Here is a 12,105-nt window from a genome sequence, read left to right on the forward strand (position 1 = left end):
AGAGAAAGGGCAGAAAATCCAGCAAGAAGTTACTGCAATTCAGCTGAGACTGGCAGTGAAGAGCTGGTGGGGGGTGGGGGTGGGCGCTGCTGAGCCGGGGCATGAGCCGTGGGGACTGAGAGAAGTGGAGGGTGGAGAAGAGACACAACAAGCAGAACCTGACGAAGGAGCAGCTTCAAGAGCTGAGGTGAAGACGGTGCCAAGGAACGAATCCTCCCTTATCAAAAAGAGGGAAGAAAGAAAAAAAAAGACTATAAAACTGCAAATTATAATATTTACAATATAGACCGGATTTTGATGTTTAAAAGGGAGTGAAGTTGGGCTAAAAACACATTCGGTATCAAGAAGAATAAAAGACGGCAATGGATTTAAAACATATTAAATGCTAAAAGTCACGAGCCATCACAAAACAATAAAACAAAAGAAGGAAACGGAGGTGAAGTAGTCCACGAGGTCTCGCAATGCTGGGGAAGTGGTAAAAAAAAAAAAAAAATTAACTGAGGCAAAGATGTATGTGGCAGTCTCTAGAGTAAACGCTAAGAGAATCTGGAACTAACAGTACCGCCGATGCACAGATAAATAAATAAATAAATAGTATCACGGATACAAAAGGCGGCAAGAAAGGCAAAGGAATATAAAACAAGAGGGTTAGCTACAGACAGAGTAGGACGGCAGGAACATACTGCCATTTCACTGTACCTGTGAATACCACAGGATGCTTCCAGAATGTGGGAAATTCTACAGGACAACATGATTTCTTCAGTAACTAAAATGCAAGGAAAAAAGGAAGGGAGGGGGAGCAGTGGGCGGTACCTTCTAGACGAGACAGAACTGGCGGGAGGCAGGCAGTGTGTGAATGATGTTTAGATCCTTATGTGAATGAACCAACTGCTTAAAAAAAAAAAAATGGCATAATCAGAAAAACCTGAACAGTAAGGGAATAACGATGTAAAGGAATTATTTTTAGGGGTGATAATGGTAAAGTACTTTTGTTTAAAAAAAAAAAAGATGTCTTACCTTACCTTTTAGAGATCGCTAACAAAGTGGTGAAGAAACTATAAGGGAAATGATGAGTTTTCTGAGATTTGCTTAAAAATGACCAGGTTGGCAAGGGTGGGGGAGGAGGCATAAAACAAGAAATGATCGAGATGGGCCGGCGTGTTAACAGTCGTAGTAATGCCCATATGGGATTTACTCTACTCTTCTACTTCTGTACTCATTTGGATTTTACTGGAATATAAAATATAAAGGGACAGAAGGAAAAGGGAGGGAGGAAAGATCTCTAGATAGAAAAGTATGTGTAGAAAATGTTTTGGCAGGATGTATCTCAAAATGTTCAAGCGGTTCTCTCTGGGCAAATGTGATCTCAATTTTTAGAAAATGTTACAAATTCATCATCTCAGGGTGGGGAGAGCACTGGTAACTTTTACTCTCTTCTTTCTCTTTTTGCTTAGCTATGTTTTCTAGCTGTTTCTACAATGAACAAATCAGAACATTGATTCAAAAACTGTTTAATAAAAGGACAGGAGAAAGACTGCCAAAAAAAAAAAAAAAAAAAAAACAAAGAACCTCCCACTCAAATCCACATTTCTTAATCATTTCTGGGTCCTAGTTTCTTTGCAGAAACTAATGAGAGATGCTCTCTCCCTCCTCCAGAAAGATGCACAATCCTACAGAATTTTTCTGAGCGATGTGAAGAAACAGAGAGATTGCTTATGAACTCAGAGACTTGCTATGTTGTGAGTAGTTACAGAACATAATAAGAGCTGACAATTCATTGCTTATTTGCTAGGGGCCAAGCACGGGCACCCAGGCTCCGTTTGTTTTCCAACTATTAACTCATTTCATCCTCTCAAACGACTCGATGACATAGGTGCTCTCATCGTACCCAATCTATAGATGAGGAGAGTGCAGACAGAGAGGCTGAATAATAAATACGCCCAGGGTCCCGTAACTAAGGCTTGGCACAACCGGCATACGAACTCAGCAGCCTGGATCTAAAGTGGGCTTTTAACCACCGAATGATGAGGCCACTCACAGGGTTAAATCAAAGACACCAAGCAAACGTGACATTTTGAGTCATTCATGCGCTGGAGACCGTGTCTTTGAATTCAATGACAGGAAGAGCCTACTGTGTGCCAGACTCATCCAAACACACGAGCCCCCCCACACCCCTCCCCGGCCCTGGCAACAGCACTGGGAGGGACTCGCCCGCACGCCCAGTGAACTGGGGCGGAATCAAAAGCCAAGCCCGACTTCCAACTTCAAGTTCACCAACCCACGGCTGATTCCTTTAAGTGGGGGGATGTTTTAGTCTACGTCTCACATGACCTCTGAGTGACCAAACCCTTTTCAAGGTAACTGGTGAAGGTCAATTCACGGACCCTCCCAGTTTTTGAGATTTTCCCCTTATCCGTCTGCTTGGGCCAGCGGAGACATCCTGGATGGGAACACGCTTCCCAAAGCCTGTCCTCGGGGCTCACAGACATCAGCAGAATCGTCCACATCTGCTGCAGACATCTGCCAGGTGCTACAGCCCACAGCACACTCGTGCCCAACGGAGCCCGGACGGACAGACCCAGGCCAGCTCCGCGCACGCCCTCCCAGTGCTTACAGTTTCACAGTTCAAGCATCGCGTTTCATTGGTCAGCGTTCCCTGAAAAATCTCATGGACCCAGGTGAGTTCCGGTTTATTATTCTCTGCAGGCTCATTCATGTTGCCGTTTTTTAACTTCCCGTTCTGTTTCTCCTGCTTCTTCTCCTCCTGCAGGATGTCCGCAATGGTGTTTAGCAAATAATTTAAAAACTCATGAGCGTCCTGCTGCATGTAGTTATCGAAGAGATCTGGAACAGAGCAGGTCATGAGTGCGAGCTGCGGTTCTTGAAAGGCAAACACAAAACGCTTCATTTTAAGCGTGCACTTCAAGTTTCATATCGAAATGTCAACTGGACAGGTACCACATCTATCCATCTCTATTCTGCAACTTTAATGGGTAAACTTCGGAAGAATTTTTGTTTTTTTATCCTTTTTTCTACCACCCACCAAGAACTACACTTCCCCTAGGCTCCCTAAAGTCATCCCATATATAAAACACCAACCAGAATTTTTATCCTACAGAAACCCCCAGAAATTACATCATACGCTCCCTGATAAAATATCAATACTTAATATGATGTGACCTCCAACAATCCATTATTCATTCTGCAATTTTATCTAGAGCAACTGGGGTCTCTTCCCAAAGATCATCTTAAGCCCTGGCCCAGACTGGAAGCAGCTTAAAGGAAACACATATGGGAGATGGGGGACCCCTGTATCTGACGGAGTTCTGAAACCAAATACAAAGGATTCCAGAAGCCTCCTGCTGCTCCCTGCCATAAGGACAAACAATCAGGAGGCGAACGCAGCTGGAAAACTTCATTATTAATCATGTTCGCGATGAGACTCGGGAGTGCTCTGCTTCCTGCTCAGATTATTTTTATTCTGGTACATATAAACTACAACAACTTTAAAAGACAGCAATCAAATTAAATGAGACTTTATAAAACAAACATCTGATTCACTGTGCAAGTCTGCTGCAGTAAGGCTGGAATCTAGGATAAACACAAGTTGCTGTATCAACTATTTCTAGTCGTAGAAATTACCAATGCGAAGCTTCCGGAACAAGCTCATCTCTACTACCACTTTTCCCGAAAAAGAAGATAGAAAAACCAGGGGGAAAAAAAAAAAATCAGGTGACAGCAGGCCATTTTAATAATATAAAGATTCCAATTTAATATCCTTCAATTGTCTTAGGCAAAAGTCAGAGGTATTCTTTTTAAAACAGCAAGGCTCTGATTAGAAAATATACATTTACTTTAATCACTTATGACAAGTTTATATAAGTACTCTTTTATTTGATTATTGTACCAACCTATGTATTCCTACCTGCGTTCTGCTCACAAGGCTGCCTTGGGCAATTTCTCTCTCACAAAGGTCCTACCCAGAAAAACAACTCCCAAGGTGGAACAAATAAAAAACCGTTCCAAAATGGAATGATAAATCTGAATTTATACACATGTTTTTTAATGCAGATTTATTTTATGTTAGCGGGGTAGAAATGGAGAATTATATCTTCTTTTAAAAAAAAAAAGTGATTTTTGAGTTGGCCAGACTCTTTTTCCCTTCCAAATTAAAAAAAAAAAAAAAAGGCAGAGGGGAAAGCCCTTTGGGGGAGGCACAGAACGATGAATTCGTATTTCGGACCCTTAAACCCAGGACTCACCGTTCTCTTTTCTCAGCCGCGAGATGAACTTCTTTGGTGGGATCACGCCAACCTTCTTCTTCTGCGTGGCGATGCTGTGGAAGAGGTCTGCCAGGCACGTCAGTAAGTTTTCCTTCTTTTTTTGCTGGGCCTTGTATGCCAGCACATTCTCCCGGAACGGCCGGCAGAAGTACAAGGCCTGCAGCACGGAGTTACAGTAGCACGTGTTTCCGAACTGCGAGGGACAACAGGGGCACTTCAGCTCACGGTCCGAGGAAGCCCACCCTCCGGGAACCAGCCCAGACCCCCCAGGGGCAGCGTCCTGCTCGCCACGTGAGAGACGAGCAAACCACTCGCCACACCGGGGACTATCTGGGCACCAGGGAAAGGATTGAAATTTACATCCACCTGGGGCCTCTCTGGCCCATGAAAGTCCCTAAAATGATATGAGCTTTGGTTTAAAAAAAAAACAAAAAAAAATCTAAGGAGACCACGTGGTGCTTAAAAGGGGGGGGGGGGATGGGACATAATATGGCGACCCAGGCAAGTAGCTACGAGAGGTCCCATTGAAACACATGGAAACCACTAGGATAGAAAATAAAAATCCATCAGAAAGAAACCCAGGAACTAGGAACCATTTGCTCGGGTGAAATACCCTCAACTCCACGGGAACTTGCTTTAGTTTTTCTCCGTCAAGATTCTAGTGCCCCTGCTCATCGCTTCAGAATGCAAGCCCTCCTTTACTCCAGAGCAACGGAGGCAAAGAGGGGTCCCCCCTAGGTCATCCCACCAGCCTCTTCCCCTCCAGCTCCTAAGTCACCCTCCATCTGGTTTCTGCCAAGATGGCGAGTGTCCCAACCCAACAGCACTCGGTTCCTGCTCGCCTACGTACTCACAGGAGGACCCACGCCGTAATATTTTGTTCCTCTCAAGAACCATGGACACTCAGATTATGATCAAAGAGGGAAAAGGCCATCATCTCACTGGTTTTCCACAGACTGCGACTCCGTGGCAGAACACAGCCAGGACTATCACTATCCCTTTAGAGTTTTCCACACACAGGAAAACGAAAAGGGAAAAATTTAAAGGAATCACAAGATTAATAACATAGATTTCAAGACGCTGTGTAAGACTAAAATAGAACATGAACATCTTCTCAAGACTGGTTGTTGGCTGGTGTGCCATTTTCCCAAGAGTGAAACAGATGCTCCGCCATACTTAATGTGACATTTCTACGTGTGCTAAGATAGAACACTTCCTATTTTTACATACTTTAATCTACTTTGACACAATTATGTAACAGGAGACAAACCTCTTTTTAAAGAGAAGCTGGAACTTTCATGAATTACCATTCGAAGTGAACATAAATGAAGCTATTAATACATTTAATCTCACAACACTTCCACAAACTAGGAAATGGCCTTCATTCTCTTCTCCCCATTCGTATATTCCCTAGCAAAGGCAGAATTTCTTACAACTTGAGTAACTACCTTCACAGAGCTAAGCAGAGGCCTGTGCATAATGACTAGAAAAAGCTAATAAAATTAGAGGAGTCAGTGTTTCACCCACACAACGCCCTATATTCCCATGTATCCTCTGCCCTTCGACTCACTGCCCTGCCCTGACCTAGACACACTTCAGTAACGCTTGGAGCCGAGCCAGGGGATGACTCCCGGGAAAGAAAAGGAACTAACATTCACGGAGTGTCCACTGTGTGTCTCAGACTCCTGTCAGGATCTTCACTAGGAGCTCTCACCGATCCTTCACTCTAACTCACGAAATAGAGGTCGCATGGTCTCCACTTTACAGCTGGGGAAATGGAGGCTCAGAGAGGCCAACTGACTTGCTCAAGACTACACAGCTAGTAAACAGCACGGGCACAATTTAGACTCGGTCCATATTACTTCGAAGCCAACGTTCTTTCCATAAACCACACATGGCATTCACTCACTGAGAACACTTCTAGCTTCCCCAGTGAAACTACCACTTACAACACATGGGTATGGGCAGATTCTGCTGAGAGCCATTGTTCCCGAAAACCGGATTCTTAGGAGTTAACACCTGGTGTGTGGAAAACCTCCGTGCCAGAGGGGGAAGGATCGGGCGAGGAAGAAAGCTCACAAGGGTGGCGGGTAATATGGCCTTAGTATGTAGGATCAACTTACCAAGGAAGCAGAGCCTGCCAACCGTGGCCACACACAAGGGAGCCACTGCCGAGCACAGACAAAATGGGGCCAAGGAATTCTGCAATCCATGGGTCCCGGTTCTCCCCCACGACCCACCTCTGTTTTAAGTACCACCATCAGCTTATATGGTTAAACGGTTACTGGGGATGAGCTGGTAACACCCTTAACGCTCTGGCTGTACTGACGCGTACTGAAACAGAGACTGCCCAAGGAGCTCGTCCAGATGATATAAGCTGATCTGGACATAAAGTCTAACAAAACTGCTCCGAAAGTTATGTGTACAAAGGAAATCGTGTAAGTTGGGTGGGGGGGGTGGTGAGAATCCAACCCAACAAGGCAATAATTAAACCCTTTTACTGGGACAACTGACACTTCTAAAAACTGGACTAAACTTCTCCCTTCCCAACATGTGCCATTCCTAGGAACTAAGACACATGAAAAATTATTTAAAAATTGGTAGTAAGGAAAACTACCATTAAGTTGCTTTTAATGCTCTCAAACATTTGATAAAAATAGTAATTTTTGAATACTTACGTTGACCAATCCAAAGTAGTGTTCATTGATTGGAAACTGCTCTGGACCAATGTCTTTTTCCAGAGCAGAGGCATTGGTGCCCTGAAAGAGAAAAGAAAAGTTCTGTTGTAGGTAAAATGGACAACAGACCCTTAGCAGAGTCCTCTGTTGATCCCCGGGTCCTCATGGTGGGTGGTGATGTTCACGCTAGGAAAAAACGTGTCAGAAGTAAATCAGCAAATGAATTAATAATATCAGCCTTATTCTTCCCCTCATCCAACCGAATCATCCCTTCAAACCTGCTCTACTTGGTGGCTTCGATGATCTTCTAACAGGAAAGTTGGTCTGATAGGCAAAGAAGCAAACTATCATTAAGAACTTGTGAATAAACCATGTTTAAGCTCGACAGCTTTTATAATACTTAGTGGTCTAAAGATTCATATCACCACTCTCCAAGCACATTTCTCCTTTCTGATGAAGACTTACTGTGCACCTACTATGTGCCAGGCACTGTTCTAGGCAGTGGCACTCCAACAGTGAAAGAAACAGACAAGGAAGCCCACTTTCACGGAGCTCACATTTTAGTGGATGAAGATAGCCAGAAAGAAAAAGCAAATACGCTAGACAATATACTGGAAAGTCGTGAGTGCCGAGACGAAAAGTAAAGTCGGAACTGAGGGTGTGGACCGCAGGGAGGAGGGGTGGAGGAGGGTGGAGTGTGGACAGTCGGCGCTTTCAATGGGTGGGGGAGGGTCTTGCCTGGGAAAGTGAAATGTCCAAGGAATATCGTGAATAAGGGAGCAATGCCCTTTAAAACCCAACACTTCCCAAATGCATCAAATTAGTAAGTCAAGTTTAACGCTCCAACAAGATGGTGGGAAGTTACTGGGTAGTCCCACTATGTGCCAGGGACTGTGCTATTGACTCTCGAAACGATCCAACAGGTAAGTACTATCATAACCCCCATTTAATAGGAACATAAGGTTTACAAGTTAAAAATCCGCCCAAGGACCACAGTCTATAAGTGGCAGAGCTGGGACCTGAACCCAGGAGTCACAGTTGGGAGCCCACGATCTTAACAAATGCTAGGAGAGCAACCACATGGAACAAACTGCTAAGGGCCAAGTGTTTTCCCATGTCCTCTAGGTCCATTACACGGCCCACATTCTGAATTCCTTGTCCTGTCTTCTGAGACTTTGAGTTCGGTGGTCATCTGTGTGTTCAACAGTTTCACTGTGTGTGTGTGTATGTGTGTAGTTTTCACCACCTTTCATAATAATGCAACCCCATATATAATGCCAAATCTTTCATTTTTTTTTAAAGATTTTATTTATTTGACAGACAGAGATCACAAGCAGGCCGAGAGGCAGGCAGAAAGAGAGGGGGAAGGAGGCTCCCTGCTGAGCAGAGAGCCCGATGTGGGGCTTGATCCCAGGACCCTGAGATCATGACTGAGCCGAAGGCAGAGGCTTAACCCACTGAGCCACCCAGGCGCCCCAATGCCGGATCTTTTAAATAATGTTTAGCATATTATAGCAGGATTTTATGGCATAGACAAAATCACTAAAAACTTTCAAAAAAGCTCTATCTCAATCATAAATCAATACAAATAATGCATATTAAATACCCCCACAGCCATATCGGAAGGAGCATTAGAATATATGGCTTAGAGCCCAGGAGGAATGTCAGATATAAAAGTACAGCACACGGAGACAGAGCTCATTAAATCTCCCTTTACGAGGCAGCCATATATTCAAGCTGATCCGTGCTTTTTGCTATTCAGGAATTCTTGGATCGAGTCTGCTTCTTTCAACCTATCTTAATACTTTCCCATTGGAGGGGGGGCTGGGGAGGTGATCATTCATACGGAGGGCAAAGTTTAAGAGAAAAAAACCTATTCAAAACACCTGTCCTTCTGAGGCCCACGCCTCCCAGTGCTGGCAAGGCCCTCCTGTGTCCTCCCTGGCTGACCCACCTTTACCCTCCGTCTGCTGCCGTCATCAGGGTGGTCCCCATCCGCATGTGGGGGAGCAGTCCCACAGTCCGCTCTCTCCGTCCCTGGAGGTCCTGTTTTCCAGCTGCCTCCTCTTCCACTCCACTCGAGCACCTCGCTCCCAGAGACGTCCTCCGGATCTGCTCGCTGCCCTGACGTCGACCCAGGCTCAGCTCTGGCTGCCGGCTTCCTGAGGCATCCACACTCCATGTGCTGCCCAGACCCTCTCGCTCCCCTTCTTTCTTATTCAGCTTAGAGCCCAGGGATCTTGACTTCCACGGCTCTTACAAACAACCTACACCTTGTCCTTTGGGCACACCACCTAGCGAAAACCAACCCAGCAAGAACCGAACTGTCCACCTTCTCTGAACACATACCCCCACACAGATGTGCAATGCTAGTGGGAGTCACACAGCCACGCTGGCTGGATTCACCCGAATTCACTCAAGTGGCCCCGAACAGGTCCTACTTCAAACAATGTCTCTTCAGGGCACTCATTCTCCACGCCACGACGACAATTTCCAACCTTCCCGGAGCTCATCAAAACCTCCACATCCCCTAGATCTCCTCTGTGTCTCTCCCTGGCTTCCAACTCAATACAGGAGAAAAAAAAAATTAACTGAATTAAACTAAACCAGCAGGGAGGAACTCCCTTAATTCCACTCCCAAACCTTCCAACCTATGTCCCTCGGTTAATGAAGGAGCCCTCTCTCTTGTCCAATCCGATGTCTCCTCTACGGTTAGATCCTTCCCATCAGAATTGAACATACCTGTTGTAAAGGCTCGTGGCAGATGTTTACACCATGTCATTTCTGCCCCGGGCTCTGAAGGTCAACATGAAGAATTTAGCATGCCTCAGTGCCTCTCCCACTAAATACATGCGTGCACACTCTCCCACACCTCTCCCCCAGTGACCTCCACCAGTGTCACCGTCGCATCACGGCTCAACTTCTTTAAAGAACTCTCTATTCCAAAACAACTACAGACGAGTCAGATAGAACGTCTTAAGATTTGTTTTAAATAATCCAGTGGTGAGGGGCCCCTGAAGAGCTCAGCCGGTTAAGCGTCTGCCTTTGGCTCAGGCCATGATCCCAGGGTCCTGGGATGAAGCCCTGCTCAGCGGGAAGCCTTCTTCTTCCACTCCCTCTGCCTCTCCACCCAGCTTTGCAGAGCTCTTATGCCTGCACTCGCTCTCAAATAAATAAATAAATAAAAACTTTAAAAACAACAACAAAAAAAAATCCAGTGCTGAGGTGCAGAGACATGGGGATATAATTTCGTTGTTGAAGCTGAGTGCTGGGTAGTGGGGCTTCTTACACCATTCCATCTACACCACAACATGTACGTGTACAGGGGGTGCCTGGGTGGCTCCGTGGGTTAAGCCTCTGCCTTCGGCTCAGATCATGATCTCAGGGTCCTGGGATGGAGCCCCGCATCAGGCTCTCTGCTCAGCGGGGAGCCTACTCCCCCCCCACTCTTTTCTGCCTGCCTCTCTCCCTACTTGTGATATCTGTCAAGTAAATAAATAAAATCTTTCTTTAAAAAAAAAAAAAGTACCTATACAGGCAGGGTAATGGTCCTTTGAAGAGCCCATGTCCTAATTTCCAGGACTTGTGATTATATTTCCTTAATGGCAAAGGGAAATTCAGGCTGTAGATGGGATTAATTTGCCAGTCGGCTGACCTTAAGATAGCAGACTGTCCCGGATTCTCTTGGTGGGTCCAAGGTGATCACAAAGAGCCTTAAAGGTGGGAGACGGAAGCAGAATGGTAGACGAGAGTGATGCCATGTGTGAAGGACTCCATCGGCCTTTACCAATCTCAAAGATGAAGGAAGGGGGCCAGGAGCCAAGGAACCCAGGCAACCTCTAGAAACTGGATAAGGGAAGACACAGTCTCTGCTAGAGCCTCCAGGCAGGATTCACCCCGTACGACCTTCATGTTCGCTCAGGGAGGCCCACTTCAGAGCTCTGACCTCCAGAACCGCAAAATGATAAATCCGGATTGTTTAAGGCACTGAGTTATGGTACTTTGTGACAGCAGCAACAGGACACTAATACAATTTGTTAGAGATTGTCCGTAATACTCTTGAAGGCTTGTCTCTCTTTCCTCACCTCCACATCTCTCGTCTGGATTCTACCCCCACTTCATCCCTGACGTGCTCCAAACACGGCCAACTCCAGGGCGCACGTTGAGCGGCTGGCCTTCTCCAGGCACTGAGGCCTCTTCTCCATGCCCCTCTCTAGGGTCTGGGCAATAACCACTCATGGGGCCTCAAGCAGCAGCTACCATTTCCAACTTCATCTTCATCCCAGAAAACTTACTTCTGAGCTCTTTCAGACTGGATGTGAACGGGCATTTCCAATGGCTTGAGGCGCTCCCAATCAGTCTATTCCAAACTAGAGCCTCCCCTTCTCCTTCGCCCAAATCCAACCCTTTCCTGGTCTTTCCTCACAGAGTAAATGACAATGCTGCCTGCTTTCTGGCTGTGAGGAGATCTAGCCCGGGGGCCTTCCCTGACCCACCCACCCTGTCTTTGGGTTCTCGCTCCTTCCACCTTTCAGGCCTTTTGCTCCTCTTTAATCTCCTGTCATCGCCAGCTAGGCCAGGCCACTCTCGCTGGAGCTATGACAGCGTCCTAACACCCATGTCCCCACCTCTAACCCCACATCAACATGGCAGCACGAGTATTCTCCGTAAATACAAATCTACTCTAAAACCACCAAGTCCCCGCTGCTATCTCTGGGGTCAGCTCTGGCCACCCACGCCTTGCCTGTCAGGACCGACTTCATTCCACTCCTCACACACCTCACACACCTCACATTCCGCCCCCCCCCCCCATCTGAAGGCCCTTCCCCAGCTTCTTCACCAGGCTGCGCCCCATCACGCTCTCAGGGAATTCCTCGCTGACCACCCCCAGGCTCCGGGAGTGCCTGTCACGGAAAGTAGAGTGGCCCCTGCAAGACGTCTGCGCCCTCGTCCCTGGAGCTGTGAATCTGTGACCCCACATGGCAAACAGGATTGTGCAGGTGTGATTAATTTAAGGATCTTGAGATGGGGAGATGACCCGGATTATGTGGGTGAGCCCGGGGTAACCACAAGGTCCACAGAGGAAGGACACAAGAGGCAAGAGTCAGTGCGGAGACGCGCCAACAGGAGCAGAGTTCCAAGGG

At 46.5% G+C, this 12,105-nt stretch overlaps 1 protein-coding gene across 2 annotated transcripts in view; it reads right to left on the reverse strand.

Annotated features, from left to right (window-relative positions):
* USP46 (ubiquitin specific peptidase 46) overlaps window positions 1-12,105 on the reverse strand; it is a 57,307-nt gene that overhangs the window by 27,077 nt on the left and 18,125 nt on the right. For both annotated transcript variants that reach the window (XM_045079743.1, XM_004764954.3), the window contains exons 2-4: window positions 6,962-7,042; window positions 4,263-4,476; window positions 2,615-2,844 (exon numbers count right to left, since the gene is read on the reverse strand). In XM_045079743.1, coding sequence (XP_044935678.1) covers window positions 2,615-2,844; window positions 4,263-4,476; window positions 6,962-7,042 — 525 coding nt within the window. The remainder of the gene's footprint in view (window positions 1-2,614; window positions 2,845-4,262; window positions 4,477-6,961; window positions 7,043-12,105) is intronic.

Source organism: Mustela putorius, unplaced genomic scaffold, assembly GCF_011764305.1.
Source record: "Mustela putorius furo isolate JIRA1106 unplaced genomic scaffold, ASM1176430v1.1 tig00000430_pilon_pilon_pilon, whole genome shotgun sequence".
NCBI classification, from domain to species: domain Eukaryota; kingdom Metazoa; phylum Chordata; class Mammalia; order Carnivora; family Mustelidae; genus Mustela; species Mustela putorius.